The sequence below is a fragment of the Oncorhynchus tshawytscha genome, linkage group LG24, assembly GCF_018296145.1.
Source record: "Oncorhynchus tshawytscha isolate Ot180627B linkage group LG24, Otsh_v2.0, whole genome shotgun sequence".
NCBI classification, from domain to species: domain Eukaryota; kingdom Metazoa; phylum Chordata; class Actinopteri; order Salmoniformes; family Salmonidae; genus Oncorhynchus; species Oncorhynchus tshawytscha.
The window spans coordinates 8,906,866-8,922,428 of record NC_056452.1 but is presented as its reverse complement, the minus strand read 5'-3'; the positions used below and the strand labels follow the sequence as shown (position 1 = coordinate 8,922,428).

General features: G+C 42.1%; 1 protein-coding gene across 1 annotated transcript; it reads left to right on the top strand.

Moving 5' to 3' along the window:
* The first annotated feature begins 3,307 nt into the window (after nt 1-3,307).
* Nucleotides 3,308-10,685, top strand: yy1a (YY1 transcription factor a). The gene is made up of 5 exons (XM_024429647.2): nt 3,308-3,908; nt 4,910-5,072; nt 5,493-5,553; nt 7,524-7,682; nt 8,542-10,685. Exons 1-5 carry the CDS (start codon nt 3,407-3,409, stop codon nt 8,722-8,724), a joined length of 1,068 nt encoding a protein of 355 aa, XP_024285415.1. The 5' UTR covers nt 3,308-3,406; the 3' UTR covers nt 8,725-10,685.
* Nucleotides 10,686-15,563: the final 4,878 nt, after the last annotated feature.

The following is a 15,563-nucleotide window of genomic DNA, read 5'->3' as shown; positions in this document are numbered from 1 at the left end:
TCCTTGACTTTTTCCACATTTTGTTGTGCCTGAATTTAAAATGAATCAAATTGAGATTTTTACAAATGAATTAAAAATGAAAAGTTGGAAAGCTGAAATGTCTTGAGTCAATAAGTATTCAACCCCTTTGTTATGGATAGCCAAAATAAGTTCAGAGGTAAACGTGTTTAATAAGTCACATACTAAGTTGTATGGACTCACTCTCTGTGCAATAATAGTGTGTAACATGATTTTATCTGTAAGGTCCCTCAGCCGAGCAGTGAATTTCAATCACACATTCAACAACAAAAAGATCAGAGGGGTTTTCCAATGCCTCGCAAAGAAGGGCACCTATTGGTAGATGGGTAAAAAATGTAAAAAGCAGACATTGAATATCCCTTTGAGCATGGTGAAGTTATTAATTACACTTTGGATGGTGTATCAATACACCCAGTCACTACAAAGACTAACTCTGCCGGAGAGGAAGGAAATCGCTCAGGGATTTCACCGTGAGGCCAATGGTCTCTTTGTGACCTGCACTTTTGGAGCTCAGAGCTTAAGAATTTTACTGTACCTTGCAATTACATCTGCGACCCATTGCATGTGACTAATAAACAAATCAAATCTAACTTTAAAACAGTTATTTAATGGCTGTGATAGGAGAAAACAGAGGATGGTCAACAACATTGTAGTTACGCCACAATTCTAACCTAATTGATAGAGTGAAATGAAGGCAGCCTGTACAGAATAAAGCATATCACAAAACATACATCCTGTTTGCAAAAAGGCATTAAAGTAATACTGCAAAAAATGTGGCAAAGCAATTAACATTTTGTCCTGATGTCACGATCATCGTATGGAGGGAACCAAAGCGCAGCGTGGTGTGAATACATTCTTCTTTACTGAAGGAAGAACACGAAGAACACTTAAACAAAAACAACAAAATGATAAGACGAACGTGACTGCTATTTAAACACTGTGCTAACATGCAACATAACATAGACAGTACCAAAACGCATACATCACCCATGTCACACCCTGATCTAAACAAAATAATAAAGAAAACAAAGAATACTAAGGTCAGGGCGTGACACCTGAATACAAAGTGTTTGGGGCAAATCCAATACAACACATTACTGAGTACTCATCTCCATATTTTCAAGCATAGTGGTGGCTGCATCATGTAATGGGTATAATCATTAAGAAATCATTAAGGACTGGGGAGTATTTCAGGAAAAAAACAAACGTAATGGCACTAAGAACCGTCTAAGTCATAGTGGAAAACCTGGTTCAGTCTGCTTTCCACCAGACACCGGTAGATTAATTCACCCTTCAGCAGGACAATAACCTTAAACACAAGGCCAAATCTACACTGGAGTTGCTTACCAAGAAGACAGCGAATGTTCCTGAGTGGCCAAGTTACAGTTTTGACTTAAATTTGCTTGAAAATCTATGGCAAGACCTAAAAATGTTTTTCTAGCAGCAATCAACAAGCAAAGCTCTGACTTTCTGCACATTATCACACATCCCTGTGGCTACCAGACCTATATTATACTGCTCAGTTTATACACTTGCCCTCCATCCCTCCTTCCCAATACACATGTAAATATTGTACTATAAATTGTGCCTTCCTGTATTATACTTTTGCTAAAATATTATTATATTCTACTCTCATTTACTTTATATTTGTATTCTTATATTTTACTATTTCTTATTGTTCTTGTATTGTCGAGAAGGAACCTCCAAGTAACCATTTTGTTGGACAATGGATACCATGCATATCCTATACATACAACTAATAAAACTTGAAACTTGTGATGAGGATCTGTGGTAAGAATGTCAACTTTCGTCAGCGGTGATACTGAAATTGTATGGTGACAACTTCTATAGTTTTAACAGTACAGTAGAAAACAGCTGTATAGGGCTGTAAATGAGGAACTACATGTATGTTGAGAATATCCATTTTTGTCACCGGTGACAGTAGATTTTGGCTGAAAAAAGTATCTTATGCAGTCAATCTCTATAGTATGACACTGGTGTTCTGGGACACGGTAGCACACGCATTGAATCAGGTCAGGGTTACACAGCTGCAGAACTGGGTGGACTGGGGACAGGGACAGGGACAGTCAGGAGTCGTCAGGCGAGGTAGAGGCATGTTCCTATGGCTCAGGTCCTCTGGGAGGGGAGACAAAGAGAGAAAGGGAGAGAGAGTGAAATTAGAAAGAGCATGCCTAAGATCACACGGTACACCAGATAAGACAGACTGACCATAGCCTCCCGGCACACAGGCTATTGCAGCATAGGGGCTGTCGGGGGACACTGTGCCCCATCCAAAGTTACTCTTGGAATGGACCAATTTGAAAATGTTATCTTCAATGTATCCTGAAAAGTATCAAAGTATCAAAATCCTGTTCTGTTACGAGTTGACACCTCTGGGCAACAGTGTTGGTATTGTGTGGTTATTGTTGTTGTTTTTTACAGGGGACTATAACGATCAACATCATCATTATATACTGATCAAAAATATAAATGCAACATGCAACAAATTCTCATCATGGTATTTTTGTGCATTGAAATTGCCATCAATAAAATGCAATTGTTTTCGTTGTCCGTAGCTTATGCCTACCTATACCATAACCCCACCACCACCATGTGGCACTCATGACATCAACAAACCGCTCGCCCACACGACATTGACATCAACATCAACAAACTGCTTGCCCACACGAGACCATACACGTTGTTTGCGGTTGTGAGGCTGGTTGTACATAATGCCAAAGAAAATAACCTAAAATTCTCTGGCAACAGCTCTGTTGGACATTCCGGCAGTCAGCATGTCAATTGCACGCTCCCTCAAAACTTGAGACATCTATGGCATTGTATTGTGTGGCAAACTACACATTTTAGAGTGGCCTTTTATCATCACCAGCACAAGGTGCACTTTGTGTAATGATCTTGCTGTTTAATGAGATTCTTGAAATGCCACACCTGTCAGGTGGATGGATTATCTTGGCAATGGAGAAAGGCTCATTGACAGGGATGTAACAAATGTGTGTACAAAATTTTAAAGAAATAACCTTTGTAAAAACCTATGTAAAATTTCTGGGATCTTTTATTTCAGCTCATGAAATATGGGGCCAAGACTTTACATGTTGCATATATTTTCAGTGTAGTTAAATTGATTTAAAAAATATATTGTTCGTTGTTTCAATAAATGTATGTTTAAGTAACTAAACTATATTTGTTGTGATTTTAATTTAGTAAAATTATTTCAGGGGGACTTTTATTTTGAAAAGTAGCCGTATAATCACGTGACCTTAAAGTCGCTATTTTCACAATGCTTGTGGAGACGGGAGTAGAACAGAGTTGAGTAGGTTGAAGGCAGTAAAAAAACATAACAGGTGCGAGGAATTCAGGGGTTTCCAACATGGCATCATGCGATACCCTGTACATCGAAACGGACGGCTCAGAGATGCCAGCTGAGATAGTGGAACTCCATGAAATCGAAGTGGAGACCATAGAGACAACAGTTGTTGGAGAGGACGACGATGAACAGCCCATGATCGCTTTACAGCCCCTTGACTCAGATGATCCACACTCAATGCATCACCATCATCAGGAGGTAATATTGGTGCAAACACGAGAAGAGGTGGTTGGTGAAGATGATTCGGACATGCACGGAGACGATGATTACGAGGACCAAATTCTTATACCTGTCCCAGTCCCTGCCGCCGAAGAGGAATATATCGAACAAACTCTAGTGACTGTCGCCGGGAAGAGTTCGGGGCGAATGAAGAAGGGGGGAAGCGTGAAGAGAAATAAAAAGAGTTACTTGGGTGCACCGGAGGCCAGTGGTAGAAAATGGGAACAGAAACAAGTACAGATAAAGACTTTGGAAGGAGAGTTTTCGGTGACCATGTGGGCATCGGGTAAGTTTAACGTTAGAGTTCTATTGAAAGTGTGTTATTGCAAATTTGCCAGCTGTGTTCTTGCGTTGTGTGCCCTGTAAACTGGGCCTCGTACGGGCGTTGTTCTCTGGCTAATTTTAGCAGAATTCTTAACTGTTTTTCAAGTCCGAATTGCATGCTGTGTATTTGAAATGTTTTTGTTTTTATGGGAAGCCATGTTTTATGTGTTGATGGGCGCCGCCATGTTCCCCTGGAACAGTATGGCGGACCGGAAAAATGGCGTTGATTTGGCCGGGGAAAGATGGCGGCGGTTGGGAGCGAGCGGGCTGTTGCTGGCTCCAGGAGTAGGCCGCTGTGGCGCAGTTCAGCACAGGGGCCTCTGTTCGAAACTCGTGAAAAGCGGGGGAGGGTAGATGTCAGACTGTATATGCTACAGCTAGCCACGGTTCTGACCGCGGCGAAGAGTCGACAAGAATGGAATCTCAATTATTTATATGGGTCTTTAAAACAAAACAACAACAAAAAAGAATTTGTGCAAAGTCTGCCTTGTTGGCTTTATGAGACCGAGTGAGAAGATGTCGTTCGATTATTTGACTTTCGTCAGACAGTTCGCTATGGCTGGCTAACTTTAATTCTAGTAACAAACTAATGTGTGTTCACAAACTTGAAACGGCAGCCAGTTAGCTAGCTACGTTGATTAGTTTTTCCAAATCCCGATGTTAGTCTGTCTGCATTGTTGCAAGTACAGCTATGGCTATTCACTAAGTCGTACCATTTAAAAACTAGGGCCATTTAAATGGAACTAAAATGTGCACTTGCTGTTCAACTGTGCAGACCAAATACTGCTTTCAACTGTAAAATATGAGATTGTATACCATTTACACAACTATGCTTCCCAGTTTTAAGGCTATACATTTTCCAGGTGCTGGGAATGGTGATTGGCATTTTAATTGGCCATTTGGGTCAGACATCAAATGCAAATAATATCCCTGTTTTAACTCTGCTCTTTTGCTCGGACTCAGATGACAAGAAGGAAATTGACCATGACACTATGGTGGAGGAGCATGTCATCGGGGAGAGTTCCCCTCCCGATTACTCAGAGTACATGACAGGGAAGAAGCTCCCGCCTGGAGGCATCCCAGGGATTGACCTGTCAGACCCCAAACAGCTGGCAGAGTTCGCCAGGTGAGCTGGTGACACAAGCACATGTTCATTAGGCACCTAACGGAGGGAAACTGGGGGGGACTTGTCCATTTAGAAACCCCTGTTTTTGTTTTCTATTGCAAAACATTACCTGTTTTTATTTAACTAGGCAAGTCAGTTAAAGAACAAATTCTTATTTTCAATGACGCCTAGGAACAGTGGGTTAACTGCCTTGTTCAGGGGCAGTACGACAGATTTTTACCTTTTCAGTTCGGGAATTCGATCTTGCAACCTTACAGTTAACTAGTCCAATGCTCTAACCACTAGGCTACCTGCTGCCCCTGTTGCGTGATATAATAAATTAAACCATATGTAGGCTTATGTACTGTTACAACGTTCCCCTCTTGAACTCTCCTCAAGTGTAGTGAATACAAGTTCTTTGACCTATCATGTCTTTTACAGGATGAAACCACGAAAAATAAAGGAGGACGACTCTCCCAGGACGATAGCCTGCCCCCACAAAGTAAGCGTGCTCTACTAGTCTTAAGGACTAGATTCCATCGTTGGCGTTGTCAAATCCACAAGTGGTACCTTTGCGTTACCTTATCGCAGACACTGCCATTGGATGCAACAAAACCACACCCTACTTTATGTCTGACAAAATCCCTTGCAGCCATGTACGTTTATGCCACCGCGCTACAAGTTCAAACATTCGAATGCATGATGTTCTATTGTCTACAGCTTGATTACACTGATAAGATATAGCCCCCCCATCCAGATTTACATCAAAACATGTATATAAGCATATCATTATTTCTATCATTGATAGAGCCTAGACTTTCTAGCTCAAGTTTTGAACTTCTAACTTGGTAGGTATAATAAAGGAAGAGTGGCTTTTGACACGGAGCAGACGCTCACCGATTTGTCAGTTTGTGTTTACATGTTGTGTAGCCATTAGCGATGATGCCAATGATAACTTTCTTCTGGTAGAGATGGAAAGGCGTTCCAAAAAGTAGCCCATGGCTACCTGTCAGAATGATATGATTATTGGTATCTGTCCAGTGGCCATTTGTTTAGCAAACTGCAATCATATGAGTGCTACAGCAACACTGCTTAACCTCTCTGGGATAGGTGGGGACGCTAGCGTCCCACCTGGCCAAAAGCCAGTGAAAATACAGAGTGACAAATTCAAATAAATTACTATAAAAATGAAACCTTCATGAAATTACACATGTAAGATACCAAATTAAAGCTACACTTGTTGTGAATCCAGCCAACATGTCAGATTTCAAAAAGGCTTTTCAGCAAAAGCAAAAGATGCTATTATCTGAGGATAGCACCATAGTAAACAAAGAGAGAGAAGCATATTTTTAACCTTGCAGGCGCTACACAACGCAGAAATAAAAATATAATTCATGCCTTACCTTTGACGGGCTTCTTTTGTTGGCACTCCAATATGTCCCAGAAACATCACAAATGGTCCTTTTGTTTGATTAATTCTGTCTATATATATATATATATATATATATATATATATATGACAGAATTAATATATATATATATATATATATATATCCAAAATGTCCATTTATTTGGCGTGTTTGATCCAGAAAAACACCGGTTCCAACTTGCGCACCATGACTACAAAATATCTCAAAAGTTACCTGTAAACTTTGCCAAAACATTTCAAACTACTTTTGTCATACAACTTTAGGTATTTTTTAACGTGAATAATCAATGAAATTGAAGACTGGATGATCTGTGTTCAATACAGGAGGAAAACAAACTGTAGCTAGCTTTCTGGTCACGCGCCTCTATCTAACAGTACACTACAAGTGACCCTCGTTTTGAACAGGGCTAATTCATTACACAGAGGAAAAACCTCAACCAATTTCTAAAGACTGGTGACATCCAGTGGAAACGGTAGGAACTACAAGAAGGTCCCTTAGAACTCTGGATTCCCAATGAAAACCCATTGAAAAGAGTGACCTAAAAAAAACTGAATGGTTTGTCCTCTGAGTTTCGCCTGCTAAATAAGTTCTGTTATACTTGCAGACATGATTCAAACAGTTTTAGAAACTTCAGAGTGTTTTCTATCAAAATCCTATCCAAATAGGATTTCTACCCAAATTCTGTCCAAATACTAATAATATTAGTACCTTCTGGGGATAAGTAGCAGGCAGTTCAATTTGGGCATGCTTTTCATCCAGATGTGAAAATACTGCCCCCTGTCACCAAGAAGTTAACCAAACAGACTCTTCCTTTCACTTGCGTTAAAGGGTAACACCCATAAATACAATTCTTACATTTTTCTCAGACCTCAAGAGTAGTCTCCTAATGTGGTTTAAACATTTGTTGAGGACATCTTTTTACAATAGTGTGCTTTTGGGAAAACAGAAACCGGGAGAAAGGTTTAAGTGCTCTGATGTGGACCTTTTGATCTTGTCATTTCTGAAATTACACAATGATTAATTGCTACCTTTGCCTCTGCAGGGGTGCACTAAAATGTTCAGGGATAACTCGGCGATGAGGAAGCATTTGCACACCCATGGACCGCGTGTTCACGTCTGCGCCGAATGTGGAAAGGCCTTTGTTGAAAGCTCTAAACTGAAGAGGCATCAACTTGTTCATACCGGAGAGAAGCCTTTCCAGGTATGTTTCCCCCAGCCCCTTCAAAATGGCTTCTAATTGAGAGATCTACTTGTCTAACAATTACAGTTTCACAGGGATGCCATTTTGATCTCAATAGGTAATCCACATGAGTAGTGTAGAGCCGTAAAAATCGGGCGGTGGCGCTATAAGAGGGGCATGAACAGATCTCCCTGGGAGAATCTCAATTGCATACTCCTCGTGTCCTCTCTCCCCTCGCCTCCTCAAAACTCAGCCAGAGGATGCGAGGGGTATGCAATTGAGTCTCACCCTGTGTGATCACGCACCCCACGCAACTGGGACATTTGGAATGCAACTCCACTGAAGCAACCTGTGTTTGAAATAATACTGTGACTACAGCTGCATGTATGTTTTGAAAGCACAAATTATTACACACAAAGTTAGTAATGTTTATCAAGCTGCTTTGCTGTCACACTGCCATAGAGGAAAAATGGAGCACAGTGACAGTCATGCTTGTGCCTTTACATCACTGAAAATCGTCAGTTTCTAGCCCAAACCACTCAAAAGTTATGCCCCATATTACCGGAGCTACCTTCTCCGCTTTCTACTGCAATACTACTCGGTATCGTGATGCCTGTCCTGGTATCACATTGTTAGTAAAATGTTGGTGTTCCGAAAACCCCATTCTAGCAGTTTACACTGTTCTTCTTGTTTCCGTGTGCATTTTTGTCACTTTTTTGTGCCATCACCAGTTTGCATCCCTGTGTATACATTTTGTTTGATTTGCAACACTTTCAACTTAACTTAAACATGGCATGTATAGCCATACACCCATAGGTGCCCAGATTGTCAACCAGCATTGTAGCCTCATAATAAAATCTGCTCTCTCCTTCTCTTTAAGTGCACGTTTGAGGGCTGCGGTAAGCGGTTCTCTTTGGACTTTAACTTACGCACGCACGTGCGGATTCACACTGGAGACCGACCCTACGTCTGTCCGTTCGACGGCTGCAACAAGAAGTTTGCCCAATCTACCAACCTCAAGTCTCACATCCTCACACATGCTAAAGCTAAAAACAATCAGTGAACCAACCAACCACTGTGAGGGTACGCCCCCCCCCCCATATCTTCGCCTAATGTACAGAGAAGAAAACTACAAACTCTAATGATGCTTAACACCAACCCTGCCACCTTGGCACGATCTTGAAAGAAAAGCATAACGTTTCTTCTTGTGAAGATAGGAAGTTCTTGGACCTGCAACCGATAAGACAAGTTATTTATAATGCAGCACCCAAAGAGAAGGAATTGACATTTTAAAGTTATGTTCTCCATCAGCATAGCAAAAGAATTGCTTTTAAATTTTGTACCCTTTTTTTAAGTGTGCATATTGTACACTTTCTCTGGCTTAGTGGTATTATGCATGTTTGTTTTCCCTGGGGATTGAAATCTATGATGGCTCTTGGAGGAGAATTTGCAGTTTATTGTACTTCCTTGCTTTTCCTCCCTGTAAAATGTTTATTTGGATGGGTAGGGGTGTTCTTTACAGATTTTCATTTTGTATAATTGTAATGTACACATATATTGGAATCATGTAAATAATGGCAATGTGATTTTAAGTAGTGGTTTTCTTTTATCCCTGCACTGCCAGAGAGCAAAAACATGTCATATCCATCAAATCCTTTCTGTTTAGTTGAACACACAATACAACCAGAACTGGTGAAACAGTTGCGTTATTGAAATATTTTTTACAGGCACAACTAACTTTTGCTAATATTGACCTCCCCAATAAGCGGCCAATAAAAACCTGTCCATAAGCAAGCAATTATTTGTTTGTTTCAGACAATTCCTATTGTATTTTTTTTATTTAACCAGGTAAGACCCATTGAGGTTAAACTTCTTTTGTGAGGGTGACCTGGCAAGAAGGCAAAATAAGGAAATGGCAGCGTGTACATGAGAAATTCTAAATACAAACAAGACTGTGTCACAGGTTGGGGATACAATTTAAAGATCAGAAACAACTGAAGCTATTGCAAACAGTGTTGTCGATCAGTCTTAAAGACAGGCAAGGACACAAGTCCCTTAACTTTATCTTTTGAAGCATGTTCCAGGTTGAAGGGGCATAATGGGAGAAAAAAAATCCACATCTCAGTTCTAGCCTTAGGAACAGACAAGGACAGCAGCAACTGTGAGCAACGACTTTGAGTGACTGATCTGGTCAGTAAGGAACATAGATACAAAGGGAGTTGTCCTATCAATGTTTGTTTGTAAACAAGTGTACCAGTGGTTAAGAGAGAGGTCCATTGAACCATAGCATACAGATCACAGTGATGGGTGAGTGATCTAGCATTTGTAATAAATCTTAAAACACCATAATATACGCTGTGTCCAGAGTTTAAGGTACTTGCTGAGGCCTGCATATAGACTATCACCATAATCCGGCACTGATAAAGTGCTTTGAACAAGATCCTTGACTAACATTGAAACGCAAGATTTGTTCCTAAAATAGAAACCCAATTTCAGTTTCTCGATCAAGTTATGTGCTGTTTAAAATTCAGCTTTTTATCTAACCACTTCCCAAGATACTTATAGGAGGTGACTGTATCAATTTGCTGGCCTTAGTTAAAATCTGCAAGTGACTCCGTCTGTTTACTTTCAGGGAAGAGAATCATAAGTTTCAATTTGAAAAGCTACCTTTGAATAACATCAAAGCCAACTAAGTCCTGAAAAGCCTCAATATTAGATGCGCTAGAATAAATTATTTTGTAATCCGCATGGAAATTTGCAGAGTCAACCGTCTTCCCTATATCATTTATATACAGTGTAAAAAGGATCGGACCTAAAAATGAGGCCTGGGGAACTCCTTTTGTAAGCCTTTGAAACTCCAATTCCATACCCTTTGTGCTATACACTGTTTTGTCAGAAAGGTAGTTTTGGAACCAATCCATTGCATCAGCACTTTTAAACCAACCTTTTTTAGTCTATACAACAGCAAGGCATAGTCAAGTGTCGAAGGCCTTTGATAAGTCAATAAAATGTGAAAAACAGTGATTTTTTTCTTGTCATGGGTATCTAGAATATCACCTACAATGTTACTTACTGCAGTAATTGTACAATGCTTGGCTCTAAAACCTGACTGGAATTGAGAACTGAGTTATTATGAAGAAAGTGAGTTCACCAGGTTTTACATATCTTTTGCCAGTGCAGACAGTTTAGATGTGGGATTTATTTATTTTATTTCACCTTTATTTAACCAGGTAGGCCAGTTGAGAACAAGTTCTCATTTACAACTGCGACCTGGCCAAGATAAAGCAAAGCAGTGTGACACAAACAACACAGAGTTACACATAAACAAAGACAGTCAATAACACAATAGAAAAATCTGTGTACAGTATGTGCAAATGTAGAAGAGTAGGGAGGTAGGCAATAAATAGGCCCTAGAGGTGAAAATAATTACGATTTAGCATAAATACTGGAGTAATAGATGTACAGATGATAATGTGCAAGTAGAGATACTGGGGTGCAAGAGGGTAAGTAATAATATGGGGTTGAGGTTGTCGGGTGTGCTATTTACAGTTTGGCTGTGTACAGGTACAGTGATCAATTCAAACATTTTCAAATCAAATTTTATTTGTCACTTACACATGGTTAGCAGATGTAAATGCAAGCTTAGCGAAATGCTTGTGCTTCTAGTTCCGACAATGCAGTAATAACCAACGAGTAATCTAACCTAACAATTTCACAACCGCTACCTTATACACACAAGTGTAAAGCGATGAAGAATATGTACATAAAGATATATGAATGAGTGATGGTACAGAACGGCATAGGGAAGATGCAGTAGGTGGTATTGAGTACAGTATATACAGTGGGGAGAACAAGTATTTGATACACTGCTGATTTTGCAGGTTCTCCTACTTACAGAGCGTGTAGAGGTCTGTCATTTTTATCATAGGTACACTTCAACTGTGAGAGATGGAATCTAAAACAAAAATACAGAAAATCACATTGTATGATTTTTAAGTAATTCATTTGCATTTTATTGCATGACATAAGTATTTGATCACCTACCAACCGGTAAGAATTCCGGCTCTCACAGACCTGTTCGTTTTTCTTTAAGAAGCACTCCTGTTCTCCACTCATTACCTGTATTATTTGAACTCGTTACCTGTATAAAAGACACCTGTCCACACACTCAATCAAACAGACTCCAACCTCTCCACAATGGCCAAGACCAGAGAGCTGTGTAAGGACATCAGGGCTAAAATTGTAGACCTGCACAAGGCTGGGATGGGCTACAGGACAATAGGCAAGCAGCTTGGTGAGAAGGCAACAACTGTTGGCACAATTATTAGAAAATGGAAGAAGTTCAAGATGACGGTCAATCACCCTCGGTCTGGGGCTCCATGCAAGATCTCACCTCGTGGGGCATCAATGATCATGAGGAAGGTGAGGGATCAGCCCAGAACTACACAGCAGGACATGGTCAATGACCTGAAGAGAGCTGAGACCATAGTCTCAAAGAAAACCATTAGTAACACACTACACCATCATGGATTAAAATCCTGCAGCGCACGCAAGGTCCCCCTGCTCAAACCAGCGCATGTCCAGGCCCATCTGAAGTTTGCCAATGTCCATCTGGATGATCCAGAGGAGGAATGGGAGAAGGTCATGTGGTCTGATGAGACACAAATAGAGCTTTTTGGTCTAAACTCCACTCGCCATGTTTGGAGGCAGAAGGAGGATGAGTACAACCCCAAGCGCACCATCCCAACCGTGAAGCATGGAGGTGGAAACATCATTCTTTGGGGATGCTTTTCTGCAAAGGGGACAGGACGATTGCACCATATTGAGGGGAGGATGGATAGGGACATGTATCGCGAGATCTTGGCCAACAACCTCCATCCCTCAGTAAGAGCATTGAAGATGGGTCGTGGCTGGGTCTTCCAGCATGACAACGACCCGAAACACACAGCCAGGGCAACTAAGGAGTGGCTCCATAAGAAACATCTCAAGGTCCTGGAGTGGCCTAGCCAGTCTCCAGACCTGAACCCAATAGAAAATATTTGGAGGGAGCTGAAAGTCCGTATAGCCCAGCGACAGCCCCAAAACCTGAAGGATCTGGTGAAGGTCTGTATGGAGGAGTGGACCAAAATCCCTGCTGCAGTGTGTGCAAACCTGGTCAAGACCTACAGGAAACATATGATCTCTGTAATTGCAAACAAAGGTTGTTGTACCAAATATTAGGTTCTGCATTTCTGATGTTTCAAATAATTATTTCATGCAATAAAATGGAAATGAATTACTTAAAAATCATACAATGTGATTTTCTGGATTTTTGTTTTAGATTCCGTCTCTCAAGTGTACCTATGATAAAAATTACAGACCTCTACATGCTTTGTAAGTAGGAAAACCTGCAAAATCGGCAGTGTATCAAATACTTGTTCTCCCCACTGTACATATGAGATGAGTAATGTAGGGTATGCAAACATTATATTAAGTGGCATTGTTTAAAGTGGCTAGTGATACATTTTTTTTACCTGTATGGCAGCGGCCACTCAATGTTAGTGGTGGCTGTTTAACAGTCTGATTGCCTTGAGATAGAAGCTGTTTTTCAGTCTCTCGGTCCCTGCTTTGATGCACCTGCACTGACCTCGCCTTCTGGATGTTAGCGGGGTGAACAGGCAGTGGCTCGGGTGGTTGTTGTCCTTGATGATCTTTATGGCCTTCCTGTGACATCGGGTGGTGTAGGTGTCCTGGAGGGCAGGTAGTTTGCCCCCGGTGAAGCCCTGTGCAGACCTCACTACCCTCTGGAGAGCCTTAACGGTTGTGGTCGGAGCAGTTACTGTACCAGGTGGTGATACAGCCCGACAGGATGCTCTCGATTGTCCATCTGTAAAAGTTTGTGAGTGCTTTTTGTGACAAGCCAAATGTCTTAATTCCCCTGAGGTTGAAGAGGCGCTGCTGCGCCTTCTTCACCACGCTGTCTGTGTGGGTGGACCAATTCAGTTTGTCTGCGATGTGTACGCCGAGGAACTTAAAACTTCTCCCCTCTCCACTACTGTCCTGTCGATGTGGATAGGTGGGTGCTCCCTCTGCTGTTTCCTGAAGTCCACGATCATCTCCTTTGTTTTGTTGACATTGAGTGTGAGGTTATTTTCCGGACACCACACCCCGAGGGCCCTCACCTCCTCCCTGTAGGCCGTCTCGTCGTTGTTGGTAATCAAGCCTACCACTGTAGTGTCATCTGCAAACTTGATGATTGAGTTGGATGCGTGCATGGCCACGCAGTCGTGGGTGAACAGGGAGTACAGGAGAGGGCTCAGAACGCACCCTTGTGGGGCCCCAGTGTTGAGGATCAGCGGGGTGGAGATGTTGTTACCTACCCTCACCACCTGGGGGCGGCCCGTCAGGAAGTCCAGTACCCAGTTGCACAGGGTGGGGTCGAGACCCAGGGTCTCGAGTTTGATTACGAGTTTGGAGGGCACTATGGTGTTAAATGCTGAACTGTAGTCGATGAACAGCATTCTCACATAGGTATTCCTCTTGTCCAGATGGGTTAGGGCAGTGTGGTTGCGATTGCGTCGTCTGTGGACCTATTGGGGCGGTAAGCAAATTGGAGTGGGTCTAGGGTGTCAGGTAGGGTGGAGGTGATATGCACTTCATGATGATGGAAGTGAGTGCTACGGGGCAGTAGTTGTTTAGCTCAGTTACCTTAGCTTTCGTGGGAACAGGAACAATAGTGGTCCTCTTGAAGCATGTGGGAACAGCAGACTGGGATAAGGATTGATTGAATATGTACGTAAACACACCAGCAAGCTGGTCTGCGCATGCTCTGAGGACGCGGCTTGAGATGCCGTCTGGGCCTGCAGCCTTGCGAGGGTTAACACGTTTAAATGTTTTACTCACGTCGGCTGCAGTGAAGGAGAGTCCGCAGGTTTTGGTAGCGGGTAATGTCAATGTATTGTCCTCAAAGCGAGCAAAGAAGTTGTTTAGTCTGTCTGGGAGCAAGACATCCTGGTCCGCGACAGGGCTGGTTTTCTTTTTGTAATCCGTGATTGACAGTCGACCCTGCCACATACCTCTTGTGTCTGAGCCGTTGAATTGCGACTCTACTTTGTCTCTTTACTGACGCTGAGCTTGTTTGATTGCCTTGCGGAGAGGAATAGCTACACTGTTTGTATTCTGTCATGTTTCCGGTCACCTTGCCCTGGTTAAAAGCAGGAGTTCGCGCTTTCAGTTTCATGCGAATGCTGCCATCAATCCACAGTTTTTGGTTGGGGAATGTTTTAATAGTTGCTGTGGGTACGACATCGCCAATGCACTTGCGAATGAACTCGCTCAGCGAATCAGCGTATTCGTCAATGTTGTTGTTTGCTTCGATTACGTGGATTGGGATATGTTCCGCATTGCGTCAATCTTGAAGCATGGAATCAGATTGGTCGGACCAGCGTTGAACAGACCTGAGAGCGGGTGCTTCCTGTTTTAGTTTCTGTCTGGCTGGAAGCAACAAAATGGAGTCGTGGTCAGCTTTTCCGAAAGGAGGGTGGGGGAGGGCCTTATATGTGTCGCGGAAGTTAGCATAACAATGATCCAGGGTTTTACCAGCCCTGGTAGCACAATCGATATAGTCTTGTTTTCAGATTAGCCTTGTTAAAATCCCCAGCTGCAATGAATGCAGCCTCAGGATATGTGGTTTCCACATGAGCTGCTCAGATAGCTGATGCTTAAAGTTAGTGAGAGAGATATAAGACTCGGGCTTCAGAGATTTTTGCAATTCGTTCCAGTCATTGGCAGCAGAGAACTGTAAGGAAAGGCGGCCAGAGGAAGTGTTGGCTTTGGGGATGACAAGTGCAATATACCTGCTGGAGCGTGTGCTTCGGGTGAGTGTTGCTATGGTGACCAGTGAGCTGAGATAAGGCGGGGCTT

What these genes read in the sequence shown, in the direction of transcription:
- yy1a (XM_024429647.2), top strand. Translation starts at nt 3,407, where the DNA reads ATGGCATCATGCGATACCCTGTACATCGAAACGGACGGCTCAGAGATG. An exon ending in CAGCTGGCAGAGTTCGCCAG is followed by an intron (nt 5,073 to 5,492) that starts GTGAGCTGGTGA and finishes TGTCTTTTACAG; the next exon opens with GATGAAACCACGAAAAATAA. An exon ending in CCGGAGAGAAGCCTTTCCAG is followed by an intron (nt 7,683 to 8,541) that starts GTATGTTTCCCC and finishes CTTCTCTTTAAG; the next exon opens with TGCACGTTTGAGGGCTGCGG.